At 40.8% G+C, this 17428-nt stretch overlaps 1 protein-coding gene and 1 long non-coding RNA gene across 3 annotated transcripts; one reads left to right on the top strand and one right to left on the bottom strand.

The window, feature by feature from the left end:
* Positions 1 to 459: 459 nt before the first annotated feature.
* si:ch73-290k24.6 (nuclear pore complex protein DDB_G0274915) lies at positions 460 to 9486 on the bottom strand. Of its 2 annotated transcripts, none has more exons than XM_017486309.3 (5): positions 9164 to 9486; positions 8632 to 8673; positions 6006 to 6255; positions 3545 to 3706; positions 460 to 3214 (listed from the first exon to the last, which is right to left on the bottom strand). In XM_017486309.3, the coding sequence occupies exons 3-5, from the start codon at positions 6148 to 6150 to the stop codon at positions 1989 to 1991; spliced, it is 1533 nt and encodes a 510-aa protein (XP_017341798.1). In that variant the 5' UTR covers positions 6151 to 6255; positions 8632 to 8673; positions 9164 to 9486; the 3' UTR covers positions 460 to 1988. The 2 variants fall into 2 exon arrangements, with proteins under 2 accessions (XP_017341798.1, XP_017341801.1); XM_017486312.3 differs by lacking the exon at positions 9164 to 9486 and adding an exon at positions 8901 to 9126.
* Positions 9487 to 12833: 3347 nt separating this feature from the next.
* On the top strand, positions 12834 to 16842 carry LOC108275470 (uncharacterized). Its single transcript, XR_001814699.2, has 6 exons — positions 12834 to 12877; positions 13005 to 13035; positions 13181 to 13228; positions 13341 to 13522; positions 13689 to 13766; positions 14989 to 16842. It is a non-coding gene; the product is annotated as an uncharacterized LOC108275470 (long non-coding RNA).
* The last annotated feature ends 586 nt before the right edge of the window (positions 16843 to 17428 follow it).

The following is a 17428-nucleotide window of genomic DNA, read 5'->3' as shown; positions in this document are numbered from 1 at the left end:
TCACAAATGTATAAGATCTAGATTGCTTTGATGGTGAATGAATGAAGCTGGAACTCATTAATGGACTAATTCACTTTTTCAAACTAGTCTCCATCCACTGTCGTTAGCAAAATGGTTCATTTCAGTCATAAATTCTACTGATAACATCATACGTATGCTGTTTTCCTAAAACAGGTTTTATTGTAAACTTTTTTCGTTTTTTTTTTTCCAAATCAGACATTTTTTCCCGAGAGACTAATTCCCTCTGTACACGGTCCCCACAAAACTTTAACTTTTAAGTAGTGGAAATGATGTACTCCAGTGTCGGAGAGTTGGAAAAACGTTATAAATTTGATTATTATAAACATTTATTGGTGTTATTTCAAATATATGTAGGTATGCAAGATGTAGGCGCACAAACACCACACAAAATTTTGGCAACTACCCCCCAAAAAAACCCCAACAAAGACGAGACAGAGGTTTGAGTTGACTTGTTTAGTGGTAAAGTCGTTTAGAATAACATTTTCACACCTTTCACAATCTCACAGGGACATCAAACATACTCTATTGCTCAGACTAAAGAAGGTTGTCATAATAACACCACGGCAGCACCATGGGAACTGTAGTAATGTAAGTGTAACTCGGTACTGATGCCATGGTAACACTACAATCGACACACACGATCTCTCAGCCGCGGATTACATTTTTACACCGGCTTCTAGCGCTGCACTCCAAATGACATGGCATGCTTAGAAAATAGATCATTTCACAGAGAGCATATATAGATAGATATATAATCTGCACCTACATATATGTTTATTTGTATGTGTATTTCCCATGTTGACGTTGATCTTCGTCGGACAGCAGTTCGGAGAGTCTTTAGGCTGCTTTTGTGTCGCCAATGAGCAATGCTGTTTCCGCGTTTCCACATTTAGACGTAAGAAAACGCTAATAAAAATTACGAACGAAAACAAAAAACAATCAAAAAAAAAAAAAAACAATGTCCTGAGGTTTTTCTTTTCTTTTTTTTTTTTACCTTCTTCCATGGTTGAGGTGCAGCATTTGTTTGGCCAAGCTGGTGTTCTGAAACTCTGGGAAAACAAGAAGAATGTGGTCTGGTGTTTCGGATATGTGTGTGTGTGTGTCGGAGAGAGAGAAAGAGAGAGAGAGAGAGTGTGTGTGTTGCTTTGCGTGAATCAGTGAGGAACCTACATTCTGCTGATAAGCTCCTGTTAACATCAAGCACAAAATGGCCACCTGACCTGGTGTGAACTACATTACCCAGAAGCACACAGGACAGACGTGTGTGTGTGTGTGTGTGTGTGTGTTAGAGTGTGTTATTGCATCTTTACTGTCGGCAGCGTTTAAACCAAACGATTCAAGCAGATTCATAGTCTATCACTGCGACAGAGTAGACTAGATCTCTGATTCTGCGTCAGAGGCTACGATGCAAGCTGTGGAACAAGAGAGAGGGTGAGAGAGATTGAGAGAGAGAGAGAGAGAGAGAGAGAGAGAGAGAGAGAGGGAGAGGAGAGGAGAGTTGGTTGTTGCATGTGCAAGGGTTCACAGAGCGACGTGGTATTGCTGTACCACTATGTCACTGTCCCTGACGGGGTCATACACAAAGGTTACTGTGTGTTTTGAGTGTGTGTGTGTGTGTGTGTGTGTGTGTGTGTGTGAGAAAGTCTGTTAAGAGTCTGGGGCTCTAACATCAGTCTCTCGGTCAGGCTTTCTGTTAAGTGCTGCAGAACCGAGGATATTTTTCCTACAACATAGAGAGAGAGAGAGAGAGAGAGAGAGAGAGAGAGAGAGATAGAGAGAGACCTTCCTATGCTATGCTATTAAGTTAGAGTTTCACTTTTCACCACCCAATGACGTCAGTCCTAATGCAACAGCACGGCTAGTTTAGACTCGGACTAAATGGCAATCCACTTCGCACAGCCGAAGGCTTTCTCAGCACGGCTGACGCACAGCCCTTGTATGCTAGATTTCAACAGTCCACCTGTCCCTCAAACGGTTTCCATGGCTATAACGACCGCATCGCTGCGCACCGGCGTGGTTGAGCCGGACCCGCACGTGTCTCCGAGCTCAGTAGGGGACATCTGGGCACGGACGGAGCAGTCGGCGCTGTCGTGGAGGTCGACGCTCGTCACAACGCTGGACTTGTCCTCTGAAAAATCCCTCTCGTCGTCGTCTTCCTCGTCTTCCTCGTCTTCGTGATCGATCCGGCAGCGGCAGACCTCGATCCCGGAGTCTCCGGTTAGGCGTCGCTGCTGGAAGTGCGTTTGATCCACGTCAAGGTCGCACACCGCCGAATCGCGCCGCTCCGGCTCCAGGAAGTCGGGTGAAAAGGTCGCGGGTTTGGGCGGAGACTGTGGGTGAGGGGCTGAATGGTGTGTCTGTGCTGGCTCAGCCCACTGCACAGGAGAGCTCTGCGGCTCAGAGATAGCGCCTAGAGGGTCAGACATCGGCGATAAGGGAGGAGGGAGGGGAGGGGAGGACAGGGACAAAGGAGAACAGGATGGAGGAGAGGATGAGGGGATGCCAACGGGAGGATAAGGTGTATTTTGGGTCATTTTGCTGGGTGTATGAAAGAGGTCGAAGTTAGTGGGTTTAACGTCTCTGGTAGGACTGAGGTTCGACATTTGACCCTTGCTGCTAATATCATTCGTGTTGTTACACTGAGGTACTTTAACATCATTTGAGTTACTAATTTGAGTCACGTTAGCAGTTTCGTTCAAGTTAGAACTTTCTTCAGGGTCACAGATCACGTTGTTGTTAGCTGTCGGATTAGTGACTGCTTTAACAGTCCTGTTGCCGTTACAGTCGAGAGAGACGAAGTCTGGCAAGTCCACCTCCATCGCTTCTGCTGAGGACGCGGGGCCAGGTTCATTAAGAGGCGGAGTCGAAAGAGTCTCGGCGTGTCGCTCTGTGGCATGTCCAGAAACTGAGTTAATGGGTACCGCTTCGCTGTGAGAAGGCGTGGAGGTGTGGCTAGTGTCAGTCTCGTCTGTGAGCTGGGCGGAGGAAGGGGAGGAGCTACAGGGTGAAGACGGGCAGCAGGATTCGCATGAGCAGCTGGTGTAGTTGTCGGAGCTCTGTGAGGACAGCATGTGACTTGGACCGGGATGGGCGGAGCCTCGCGGGTAAGCCACCGAGCTGTAGGGAGGGGGCGGGGTGCTTGGCTGCGCTGCTACTTCCTCATAGGACGGCAGTTTGAGTGATGCAAGGAAACCTGCCGATTAACAACAAGACAGGCAGATGTGTGGCATCACTTAACGGAAGCAGAAAGAGACAGAGAGATGATGCAAAAAGGGGGTGTCCCAAATGCTAGTTACACAAAACTTATACACGTCAGTTATTTGCAATTACGAAGAATGACTTTGGACCTTTCTGGAACCAAACGCAACACAGATTTACGTACGACAAATACACAGAACGCCTACCGGTGACACTATTGTATTTAGTATCGACACGTATTCGTTATTGCAGATGAGGTCTAGCATTTGAGACAGGGCCCAAGAAAACGAAAGAGAGGACGCATGAGAAAGAGAGGAGTGTGTACTGAGGTCCAGCATGGAGGACGGGTAGCTGCAGGCTCCGTGGTAGGCCATCAGGTTGATCTCTCTCTGTCTCTGCTGCTGCTGCACTCTCTGTTTAGCCTGGCGATGTCGATACGCACAGCAGCAGCTGAACAGGATCAATACACTCCATAAGAGCCAAAACCCTGCGACACACACACACACACAGCAGATATTACAGACACTGATAGAACACTCGCCAACTGAAACGTGGATCCTCCAGATTTAGAGTAAGCAGCGATTATATTTGCCACAAAATTCAATTTGTTATTTGTTAGAACGCAGGGTTTTTATTCGATCAAACAGAGCGATACAAGTGTATTGTGTTACGCGTACAGTGCCATAACTAAATTATGTACCGTACCCACATAGTGTGATATTACAGGGCGCCATCGATCTCGTCATTATGCCACGGTGCTGTTGAATTCTGCTAACTAATTGGTCAGAAGATGATTTGTTTACTAATAGAGGTCGACCGACATCCGATTAGTCAACCGATAGTTTTACAAATTTATACTGAACGAAAGCATAGGCTAATACTCAAAGTAAAATTATTCACAAAAAATGTATTACAAAAATAAACATTACTGATGAAACAGTACCATGAAAATGTACTCTACTTTTTTTGAGTGAAATAAATATAGGTATATTAATATTTATATGAACTATTAAGAAATATAAAAGTAAATAAACGGTATACGTACAAAACTGAACCAAAAAATAGCACAAATAAAAACAGACGTCCAAAACAGATCAAAAAACACTTCAAATAACGCGACAAAATTGACCTTTAGAGGTCGCTCTCGTACCGTATAATGACAGCGGACCCTTCTCAGCCACGGATGCAACAGTGAAAAACTAACAGGGTGGATTAATTTCCGATAAACGATAGCCGGCAAAACCGATCAATTGGTCTACCACTATTTTCTACGACAGCAGCTCCGTCAATAATGCCAGCTGTAATTCAAATCATAGGTTTATATTCTAATACGATACAATACATTCTGATAAGCACAACACTCAGGGACTTGTATGGCAGACAATTTACATAACCTAAGTCTAATAGTATGTGAATGAAGAAAACGTGTTGTTATTTAACAAAAGACGTATAATAGTTTAATCAAGCTGTCGGCAAGGAGCCTTAAAAAAAAACAACACTTATTTAAGGTGTCAGTGTTTTGCGATGGTCAGTAAGTGTTCCACCCCAGAAAAGGTTTCATGACTTTCATGAATTTGTACTGTACCTGACAAGTTATTTCTTTTCTTACTATTTATCAAGTTATCTACCAGGCTCATTTGCCTAAACAATGTGCTAGCAACTGTGAAAATCATCATTACTAGTTATTAGCCTTAGCAGCATTACGCTACAATTTAAGCAGCACAAACACACAAAACAACAGCTTAGCTAAATGCTAAAGAATAAATAATCTAACCACTGGATTTAAAAGGTCACATTGTGAATTAAACGCGCTCTCAGCACTAAAGCACACCCAAAACAGTCAATGCTAGCATCAGGGACAAACACAGTATATTAGCAAGCTACTCATTACTGTAGCTAATTGTTAATTCTACAAAATTCTTGTATGAAAACTACTTGTGCGATGTTAGATGTGACCTGAACTTGTTTGGTTAGTCAAATCTTACCATTGCTCACACATATGCACTGTTTTGTTTTTTTTGTACGTGGAGAGCCTTCACTACGCCACTGTTCTATTTACACCTTTACAATGGCTTTCAGTAGTCCAAAAATCTGCTCAACATCAAATTCATGAGAATCCAATGATGAAGTAGTGGCGTTCTTGGTACAAACGCTAGACTCAATGGCCCAGAACGCAACGCGGCTATACGACGCAGTTGTTCTGATTTACGGGAGAGACTCGGCTCGGCTAGTTCGCGATCTATGAGATAACGAGTTGACGCTTTGGAAGCTGACCTGTTTCAGCAGAGCGTACAGATGAGGAGGTTCATTCTAAAGATTCATTTGCAAGTCACTTTAACCAGACAATTTGTCACTTTTGACAATGAACAGTGAATAAAAGCGTAACGATGAAGCCCTTGTCACTCTGTACAAAATGCAAGCACTCATCGAGAGTGGGTCGATTAGGGCTTTGTTATTAAAATAGCCCAAACGTTGGCAAAAACGTGTCACTGCGTAATTTTTTTCCTGTAAATCTCAAAGAAACGAAACAATGACAGAATCTGAGTAGGCTGATTCATATTGAACCGTGTCTCTAAATATAACTGGACGTTAAACGTATTTATTCGCTGACGTGTTTATCCATGTAAGGCAGAACGTATTTCGGTCACGATTTCATAACGGAGGACGTTCGCCAAAAATTTAGGCTCCATCTGGGAGCCCCATCAACTGGCGCATACTTCTCGGATCGTTACAGGACGGCAGGCTGCATCTAATTTGTATGAAGTGTAAATATAAACTGCACTCACACCACAGCTCGTAGTAATAGGTGCAGCAGCCGGTCTCCCCACAGCAGTGGCCCGTCTGGCAGAGGTACCCGCTGGCACTGTTGGCACCGGGACAGTAACGCGGGCTGCCCAGGAGCGGCAGGGTTCCCGTGCTGTGGTACTCCATCCCCTCCAGCAGAGCGTGGCGCCACCGCAACAGCCGCTCCTTCTCTTCCTCCACGACCGCTGCCGTGGCAACAGTGGCCAACGAGCCTCCTTGCAATCAGGACGTCTGAGACAAACGGGACAGGGAAGAAAAAAAATAATAACTTAAGAGGACTCTTCAATCACATGAAGATCTCACAAACAATCTCCATGGACATGTTTTTATGCAAATTTTGAATGTGCGCATGCGAAAGTGTGAGTCAAGCCAAATATTGCATGGTTTTTACCCTTTTTCTGTGATTGCGGTGCTGATTAAAATTGTGACTATTTATTTATTTTCGCATAGAAACGATGCTGCAGCATTTTGTGTAGATATTTAGATTGGAGTGTAGCACAACGCCACTATCTGTACGCGTTTAGTGCTCCATATATCTGTATTCGAGTTTTAAACCTGTGGTTCAAACCGGAAGGAGTTATCTTTCTTTCTTTTTGATTAAATATTAACCCTACCACTAAGCAATATGGATGTAAATGCACTGTGTGGACTCTGGCTCTAAGAGTTCCTCAACCTCAGCTACATCACTTCATTTTATGTCATTTGCGAACAAATTGTGTTGGTTTTATATCTAGAAGGCAATTACTACGAATGCTGTAAATGCACTGGCCTTTATTTGTTCCACAAGCTTCATATCTGATCGGATGCTTGGGCCCACATGCGTCCCTTGGGATCCCAGTCCTGATGCACACCTGTAGTCTCAACCAGATGCCCCGTGAACCTTTCTGACAAGCTCTCTAACACATTGTCTGTTCATTCCATCCATTTTCCATACTGCTTATCCTACACAGTGTCACAGGGGAGGCTGGAGCCTATCCCAGGGAATTCAGGGCACAAGGTTTGGGACACCCAGGATGGGGTGCCAACCCATCACAGGGTACAATCACACACACATTCACACACTATTTGGAAATATTTTGGAAATACCAATCAGCCTACAACACATGTCTTTGGACTCGGGGAGGAAACTCCCAAAGCACGGGGAGAACATGCAAGCTCCGTGAACACAGGAGGTGGGATTTGAACCCCCAACCCCAGAGGTGCAAGGCACATGTGTTAACCACGTAAACCAAAACAATATATTCGTATCTGGATACGTCACTAGATTTTGCAGCGTGGGTTCAATGGCTATTTCCAAAACTACACACCTGCTACACACATGCTTCAAATAATCAGCTAATTAACAGTCTTCCTAAAAATTCCAGGACCAAGTTTGTGAACCTGCACTAAACCGTATGTCAATATAGCACCTATGTGTTACCTATGACATCGTGACCGAGTTTCATGCTAAGCTCCAATCTGGAAACACTGTACAGACCTACTATTTAGTATTGCGCAAACGTTCGAAGCCGACATCGGAGCTCTCCTGATGATGGAGTCCAGTTATAGGCTCATAAAAGTTGCTGGTTGTAAGATTTCGCCTTCTCTGCTATAAAAGTGCTTCTTACGGAAGAACAGTTCATAGCATAATGGCTCAGATTAATCTTATGGGTACAGGTGGAAAGTAATATACATTCAGAGACAATTCGGTGCATCCCAAAATGCAGAATGCGCACTAAGTATGCAGTTTTGGATGCAGCCCACGTTAAGGATATAATAATATGCTACTGTTTACCACAGTATTACAGAATCATTATGAGAAAAGATGATAAAGCAATAAATATACTCTCTCGCTCTTGCCAAGATGACTTTTAGATAGGTTTTAAATATGAAATGAAAAAGAAACACACGCACATCTTCTCTACTTAAAGAACTTCACAAACGGATAACGAACTTCCAAAAGCGGAATCCATTTTCCTCCTGTAGTACGTAGCAAACTGACTCTTTAACTAAAAGACTCGCAAGTCGTTTATTTACACTCTGGCTTGTTTACTATTTCTCTCCTCTGATTGGCGGCCGGCTCCTTCCAGTCACTGTGTATTCAGACTTATTTCCTAAGGTCCCTAATGTTGTGACGTGAGCTGGCGTATAACATATGCATAAAAACGTCCAATTCTGACCTGACACAGATCCGAATCTAAGCAATTTTTGCATACATTTTTCCCCCCGGATTGAGGAATGAAAGGGTAATGTGCATAAAAAATCCATGTAAGTGCTATAGCCTATACTTTGTATATATATTTTTATTGCTTATTGGATTAATGCATTCATTACCTCATTTGGATGGAAACAAGCCTGCAGACACAAAGGATGTGAAAAAGATGTGGATTTCTGTTTTCATGCAATGCACAACATTTTTTAAAGTTTTACTATTGTGATTAATGATCTCGCCCGGTCTACAGTGATTACTGATCAAGCTTTGATCGCAGGGTGATCTGATGATCTTAACTTGATGACTCCTTTACTAGCCTGAGATCCTCAGAGCTGATGCAGCAGACTGACCCACGAACTGATGCAGACATACGAACATAAACCACACATTGAGTCTGTGCTTAAGAGGAGAGTTACCTGGTGAAGGATGCTGCTCTTTAAACGCTCTGCCACAGCCATCTACATGAACAACAGAAAAAAAAAATTCAGTGAGTTATTTCACTGGAAATAATAAAGCATGCAAGACCTGTCTGAGGGTCCACATTTGTGCACAAATGAGGTTTGAATATTTGTGCGCGCGCGTGTGCACGTGTAGATTATCTCATGTGAAGGGCAGCTCAATAAAGCAGCCATGTTTATTACTAACTGTTAGTTGCATGATGCTCTAAATGTCACAAGGAGCGAACCATCATCGCTGTTCTTATCAGCCCTCCGAGGCAAACGCGCAATAATCACATTGAGCACGATGATGAAACGTTTAACGCAGATTTTGCACGGCAAAAACGTCGCGTGCAAAAATAACCACTGTTGCATCCGAGGCCCTGGAAAATGCGCTCGAGACGGAGACGCGGTGCAACCCGATGCGTCTCATGGACGCTCTGCGCGCGAGACCTTTCTCATTATTAGAGAGAAAACGGGTGGGGGGGTCGGGGGGGATGGTGTCACGCACCGTTCCACACGGAGACGAGTGCCCTTCCGACCCATTCCGATCCTCAAAGCCGCGACGTCCGACGTCTCTAATTCCTGTTTGTCTCTCCATCCTCACGAGCCTGCGCCGCCTCGCCATGGTCCCGGTGCGCCATTGCCTCCCGCGTCTGCATTAACATGGCGCTCGCGGTGGAATAACGGCCAAACCGGGAGCGCCTGCGATGCGCTAAGCGTGAAAATAACAGGTGGAAAGGCCCCGCTGATGATGATAATAATAAAGAAAAAAAGCAGAGAGAGAGAGAGAGAGAGAGAGAGAGACTGCAAAACAGGGGATTACATGGTTGGGAAGCGGGCTCCACGCTGATTGGCTCGGGCGGGCCAGCGTTCCAACCAACCACAGTGCTGCAACGCGGTAGCCTGCATGTCTCATAGCAACACCACACAGAGAGTGGAAAACATGGAGACCTGAAAGTGCTAACACACAGAAAATAAAGATTATTAATTACTATGTGAGTGAGTTCATACATCTGTGTCCAGCCCTAAAACCTAAAAGTGAACACTGAATCATATACTACTTCTAACTAGAGTCGGGGTACTCGATCCCGGACTCAGACTCGAGTCCAATTCTGAACGTACCCGGACTTGTCACGCACTCAGGTAACTCGAAACTTTACTCGAAACTGACACGGACTCGGACATTTTGGACTCGGAAATTTTCTGTACAGTCGAGTCCGCGTCATGTGAAACATGGAAAGAAAGATAAAAAAAATGAATAACAAGAAATGAATGAATTAATGTCTCCCTGCCTGACTGACCATGTGGCTTTCTGTGCGCACACGCCTAAAGGCCGCACACAGAAAGCCGCCTCATAGTGCGAGTACCGCGTTTTGTTTCAGCCAGCTCGGTTGCATCCGGTGCCACGCCGGAAGCCGCTTTCTCTATTGGTGATAACTGTGTGAAGATGGCGCAGGAGAGTATGGTATGTTACACCCAGTTACCAAAATAAACTAGGGCCATTTCTGGTTACATTGTGACCTGCCGGAGACTTTCCACTGGGCCCACTTACATCTGCCACGCTCGGTCCAGATGCCTGTGGACTCACTGTCCGGTTCTGGCCCGAATCAGTTGGCCCAGATGCGGCAACAGGTAACTGGCCGACGCTGCCGCTGTCACGCCGGAATTGGATTGTCAATAATGTTCACAGTGAGCCGGAGGTGGCGCGATTTAGTTTGTTACAATTAAATTTATACCTTCATTAATATTTTCTTGAATAACCTATGTAACTACATGTATTACAGCAAATATATAATGTCAGCCTGTATATATTCCAGCATCAGGTGGAAAAAGTAACACGTTTATGTTTTCTTACAACCCATAAATTTGATTATATATATATATATATATATATGTGTGTGTGTGTGTGTGTGTGTGTGTGTGTGTGTGTGTGTGTGTGAAATTGCTTTTGCCCTTTGCGTCCTTCCTCCATCCCTGTCAGGAGCAAGTTGTAGCCATCTTATATATATTGTTATACATATATGTTAAAAATATATTAAATATATTAAAATATATATGTTATATATTTTTCCACCTCTTCATTGATGGAGCTCTTGGTGTGGGTATTTGTCCTTACTGCATCTGTAAATAGCAAACAACATGCATGTCAATATGGTATAAGAGAATGTTTCAATGAAATACATACTTTACTGTGGAATGAAGTTCAAATATTTATAAAAACCAAAAGTGTGATTGCTGTGATATAAACCCATGTTATTCACGATAGAACATAGAAAACATATCAAATGTTTAAACTGAGGAAATGTACCATTTGAAGGGGGAAAAAAAGGTCATTTTGAATTTGATGGCTGCAACATGTCTCAAAAAATTTGGGATGGGGCAATAAAAGGCTGGAAAATACTAAAAAAAAAAAAGAAATTTAAAAAACAATCACTGTGTGAAGTAATGTGTGTGTTTTCTACTGATGGTGACAGACAGAAGTCATACACTAAGGCTGGCCACACACTTGCAGATTTTAAGGCTTTGCACCCTCCCCAACAATCGGTGGGCGTGGCCCGATTTGTGGTTTGTCGCTACCGACTTTTTGTCCAAAAAATCGTCAGTTGTGTGGCGTCATTACGATTATTTTACTGCTCTGGATTGAGTCAGGGCCTCCCCAAGCGGTGCATATATTATGCAAATCAGTCCTGAGCAAAGCTTTTTTGAAAAAAAAAAGAGTAAAGAATACCTGCATGGCTTGGATTGTATTTGATTTCATGTCTTTGGAACATGGAGGAAACCAGAGTACCAGGATGAAACCCCCGAATCACAGGGAGAACATGCAAACTCCACAAAACAAAGGGGCGGAGGCAGAAATCAAATCCCCAACCCTGGAAGTACAAGGCAAACATCCTAATCACTAATCCACCATGGCCCCCCTCATTTAATAAAGAATCTACCTATAACACATTCATGGAGAAGCTTTTTGTTTTCTTCAGTTTAACCTGAAATGGCTTCGTATTTTATTGTTCTCACTACATAGGCTATACATAAATAAATAAATAAATAAACAAACAAACAAATAAATAAACAGTGGCTATAAAAAGTCTACACAACCCTGTGGGAAAACAGAAGAAAAAAAAAATGTAGAATAGTTGCATAAGTGTGCACACCCCTAAACTAATGCAATGTTGAATCACCTTTTGATTTTATTACACCACTCACACTTTTTGTGTAAGAGTCTATCAGCATGGCACATCTTGACTTGGCAATATTTTCCCACCCTGTTCTGTGCTGTAGGCCCAACAGGCTTTTCCCTCATTCTCTTTCAATAGTTCATGTTGGGACAATGCTGTGTTTACGTATTTCAAGTTGACTGACTGATTTTCCTGCAGTGTTGAATGTATCATGCAAAATAAGGGCGGCAGCAGCGATTTAAAACGAGAGGGATAATAATCACCATGCCTGTGTGGCTTGGAGTGTACCACATATATTTATAAATCAGTCTGATTTTAATGAATGTAAATGGGTAGGGGGGTTCTTATTAAAATGTTTGGCAGCCTGGGAAAACATTTCATATGGTTACATTTTGGCATTTTCTACCAAATCTACAAGCTTTCTTGAACTGAAATATATTTGACTTTTACAGGAATCAAGACCAGAAGTAAAGTCCAATTCCACAGAAAGACAGCAGGCGCTATTTATTGATTTAATTTGCATTTAATTTACACAAGGAATAAAACCTGACAATGCTGATTATTTTCCTATAACAGCATGTGAAGCTTATAGTGAACATCACTTATACTAGAGCAAATTGCCAATGATTAATCAATGAATGGTGTGTCATAGTTTTTATCCATTTATAGTTCCATTTAATGTTGTGAAATGTTAGTGGAACAAGTTGGTGGTGTTTTTGCTCTTGAAGTTAAAGAACTACAAAGCACAGAATCCTCAGCCGTGAAGAGCGCAAACACTGGAGACTCCAACTCAAATCTCCTTACCGAAAATATCGCAAACAATTATTTACCAACATTATCATAACATTATTAATAATTACCATTGTCAGTATCATAACATTACCAGTTATTTGCCTCATGAGGTTAAATATCCTTAAATAACTTAGAAATTATTTGCATTTCCTTTTAACATGCATTTGGTTTTCAAACGAACCCACAACCAAACTGAGCACTTCTGAGTTTAACACAGTCAGCAAAAGACGGCGTGCTGATTTGTGCGGTTCGAGGTAAGAACTTTCTAATACATATGTTTGCTATTTCATATTTCATTTCTATGTTAAAAAAAAAACGTGTTTGTGAATATGATCTTGCTGTTGCCTTGGCTAGCAATTTTTCTTTCCCTCTTTTTAACAGATGTCTCTAAAGTGTCTGGGTCTTTTATTAGGTAAACGTTAAATATCTGATTTATTGAAGAGATCTTAGCAAATTAAACATGACAGATGTTGTTAGATTTAGGTTTTGTTGGACAAGTAAATGTATCGTTTTAGACAATAATATTCTTAAATAAAGTTCCATAAATTGTTACACAGGTTTCGGCATTTTCTCATCACTATGGATGCCGTCTCACCATGGAAACCGTAAAAATCCAGTTTGAATACAGCAGTTTATTCAAAAATAATGTCTTAGCTCATTGACAATTATGAAAGTAAGGCATTTTGTTGTGAATAAAAGGTGGTATCTTCTTTCCAGCCCACCAAATGTATGTAATAGCTACTGCTACTGGTACTGCTACTGCTACTGGTGCTACTCTTGCTTCTGCTACCAACACTGGTCAGACGGTGTCTTCTACAATAAGAGTATTCGTGCGGATGAAGATAAACAGCAGTGAGGATCTGACTGACCCTACAGTGATGGAGAACTTTCTTCAGAAGGTATGAGTCTGTAAGAAATAACTTTATTTTTTATATATATATATATATATATATATATATATATATATATATATATATATATATATATATATATATATATGTCAGATATCTGATAACTGATGAATATACTGTACTACACAAGAAATAAGGTCATTTTTCTTCCTAGATTACACCTTCCAGTGCACAGTTCTCAGAAGTCCAACTAAAGTGGACTAGCCAACCACAACGGAAAATTTAACAGAGGGTAAGATCTCTGTCGCCTTTTTATAGCGATGCCATGAATTAAGCACGTTTAGACCAAAACACTGTTGAATTCTTGATTCTGATTTGTCAGAAGGTGTTGCTATGACAATAGAGCCTTCTGTAATTAAATTATTCAATAATTATTTTCCTGTACGAGGCTTTTGTGCTTATTTTATTGCTTATTTGCTAAATGTCTTAACCTTTTATGTTAAATGGCTCAACAGTCTCCTGATTATAAGAATTTTATAATAATTCCAACAAACCAATTCAGTTGAAATTCATATTGTCCCAGGTAAAGTTATGGTTAGAATTAGGGTAAGCATGTATATAACAATTTACATTTAGGTTTACTTTATTTTTTGGCTATCCAGTCAGGTCAATAAATGTTTATTTTAGCTGTTTACCACAGTATATTGCAGTTGAAATGAAATAACAAAGACCATTTCAAAGTGCAGACTTTCCCGTTTAATTTGACGTTATTTCCACGCAAACTGGGTGAACGGTGTGGGAATTACTGCACGTTTTATACATCGTCCAAAAAGTAATAGGATAATTGACTGCTCAGCTGTTCCATGGCCAGGTGTGCGCTAGAGTTGATTTCAAGTGTGACATTTGCATTTGAAATCTGTTGCTCTGAACTCTCAATATGAGCTATCACTGCCGGTGAAGCAAGCCATCAAAATTCTGAAAAATTAAAACAGAGCCATCAAAAAATAATAATAATTCGCGAACCCACTGGTGAACTCAGGAACACTAAAAGGTCTGGAAGACCATGAAAAAAACAGCTGTGGTGGATTTTTTCCTGGTGAAGAAAAACAGATTCACAAGTGCTGGAGGTAGGTGTATGTGTGTCAAAGTCAACAATCAAGAGAAGACTTCATTAGAGTAAATACAGAATAGGAAGACCAAATTAGAGTTTGCTAAAACATCTAAAAGCATGTGCATTTCTGGAGCAACATTTTATGGACAGTTGAGATGAAGATGAACTTGTAGCAGAATGATGGGAAGACAAGACTATGGAGAATGGAAGGAACTGAAGCATACCACCTCATCTTAAGGCATGGGTGTGTATGGATGTGAATGGAACTGGTTTCCTTGTACTTATTGATTATGTGACTGCTGACCCAAGCAGCAGAATGAAGTGTCTTTGTGTGACTCATTTTGTGATAGACTATTCTTTTTGCCAGAGAATAATTGCAGTCTTTTGCCATTCTGATTTGCAGGTGTCAGTAATGCATTTTGCAGCCTTCCGGCATGAAGAAGTTGTGAACGGAAAGGAAGAAGAAAAATAAAAGAAATGCTCTGGTGTATGATTTAAAATTAAAAAAAATTCCAGGGATTTAGCATTTGTAAGGTCTTTGGTGTTTGGGAATACTAGTTACCCAGCTATCGTGTAACATTTACTTATCTGTTTATTTATGTACTACATCACATTTTATTTCTGGATAAATGGATGATATTGTAGACCTGCAGCAATAGTTAGACCTGCTGCAGTCGCAAGACACAATATTTAAGTTCTGCACCCCTTAGCACCAAGGAGTGTAATATAAAGTGAACTCAGGTATTTTGGGACGCTGGGACACAACCTGGGACACTTTATATGAGCAGCATTTTTTTTTTCCAGGCCTGATAAGCGATAAGTCAAAACTTATATTACAAAGCCCTTGTAGAAGGAACCATTTGATAGAAATAACACGACTTAATTACTGTGACATCATAGAGTTTGATTTAAGCACCAGACTGTTTGGCTAGTTGATTTGTGGTTTTCTTCTGAAATTTCATTGAGTTATCAAAATATTGAAGCCTATGTTCTAAACCCTGTTAGTGTTGTTAGTGACGTTAGAAATGAATCATAGAATGTTACTTAATATGTAGTCTACTGTGTTCAAATAATATTAGAATACGGTGATGATAAAGTGGGAAAATGTAGATTTTTTTTTTAAAATCCTGTTATTGAAATTTGATTCACTAATGTCATGAATAAGCTTGCATCAAATAAATAATGTATTAAAGGATGAAATTAAAAGCCAAAACCAATTAAAATGGGTACCTTGCCTTAACAGGTACATTCGGTATACAGTACAGTAATACAAAATCTTTATTTTATTTTATTTTAAAATCACTGAGCTAGTTTTCAAACACTACTGACCATGCCAGCATGGGGCAGTGTGTGTGTGTGTGTGTGTGTGTGTGTGTGTGTGTGTGTGTGTGTGTGTGTGTGTGTGTGTGTGTGTGTGTAAGACACTGAAAAAATCTGAAAGTTTACGTTTTGCCAAAGGTTCTATAGACAAATCAATAAGCAAACAGGAAGTAGTAAGAAAAGTGGTAAGGGCTTTCACACATCACACACTAGTGCTCAAATGCTGAAGGTGTGTATGGCTTGTTAGAGATGTTTTACCAAACTGCCTCTCCTCTGCACTCCACAATACAAAACCTTTATGCAAACTTCGTAATCCTGTCCTGAATGAAGCATAAACCCGGATAAAGTTCGATGAAACGATAGAAAAATACATAATAGTGGTTTAACCTGTTTCCTGAGCAGGCTCCTGACTCCATTCTCCATTCCTCACTCTGATTATCATGTGAATGTACAGTAGATACAAGGTGTACCTAATAAGCATAAAATATACTGAGTGTATATTTCAAAAACCTTCACTTGTATTGTTCTGGTTTCTGTACTCACTCGTTCAGTGCTGTGTAAAGCTGACTTGGCTGACTGTTTTTCTTGTGGCACATATATCATTCAAATCAGTGCACTAGCAGTGATTTATAACCTAGGGAGAGAATGTCAAACTTGGCCTGTATTTGTCTACCAAATATACTGTGCTCATCCCATTTGGTAAACCCTTTGGGAAAACCCTTCACACGATCTATAGAAAGTTCATAAAGCTACAAGCTTTCCAGAACTGAAACATCGGTTTCCCCTTTTGCATGAATCAAAAACCAAAAGTAAAGTTTTAAAGTAGCATTTCAAAATCTGCTTGCCTCTGAAAAGGGAGAAAATCGCGTGTAAAGATTTCCTTCCATTTCCACTGAATACAAGTACTGCTTATCGTTTTCATATCCATTTAACTTAATATGCTGTAAACAAGCTATAGGAATGATATGTTTGGATTAAAAACAGAACAATCTTCTTTAGTATGTGTCAAATTAAAATTGTATTTTACTGCGTTTTACGTTATGTAAATAGCAAAATACATTTTTTGTAGTTTTAACCCATGTTTTCAGATGATTTAATGTTACATTCACCCCAGCTATGAAGTCGGTGATAACATTTTACTACTTCTGTTTGACAGATCGTTGGGTTTAGTATTAGAAGAAAAAAAAATATTGTTTTTTTGTTTTTATATATGTTGATAATGGCCATATTTTGTATATGATCATAAACAGTAAACCTGCAATATGCTGGTAAAAAGCAATGCATTTTGAATCATGTGTATTGCAGCCTTAATAATACCAGATACATGTTACTATACATCCTAATTTGAGTTTAGAAGCAAAAATGCATCATTTTAGTTTGCCTGTACAATGGAATTTTCTTTAGATTAAGCAAACATTCGCCAGCAATAGAGAACCAATAACTATTTATCTAGCAAATGCTTGCTGTTTTTAGTTAACACAAGCTAATGTTTGCTATGTGTCTAGCTAGCAAAGGGTCTACAA

The sequence above is a fragment of the Ictalurus punctatus genome, chromosome 15 (assembly GCF_001660625.3).
Source record: "Ictalurus punctatus breed USDA103 chromosome 15, Coco_2.0, whole genome shotgun sequence".
Lineage (NCBI taxonomy): Eukaryota > Metazoa > Chordata > Actinopteri > Siluriformes > Ictaluridae > Ictalurus > Ictalurus punctatus.
Note: the sequence above shows the minus strand (reverse complement) of the source record. Positions and strands in the feature narration are given on the sequence as shown.

Coding starts and splice junctions, on each gene's coding strand:
- si:ch73-290k24.6 (XM_017486309.3), bottom strand. CDS start 6,150: ATGGAGTACCACAGCACGGGAACCCTGCCGCTCCTGGGCAGCCCGCGT. Junction 3,707..6,005: donor CTATTACTACGAGCTGTGGT/GTGAGTGCAGTT, acceptor TGTGTGTCGCAG/GGTTTTGGCTCTTATGGAGT. Junction 3,215..3,544: donor GTCCTCCATGCTGGACCTCA/GTACACACTCCT, acceptor GTTAATCGGCAG/GTTTCCTTGCATCACTCAAA.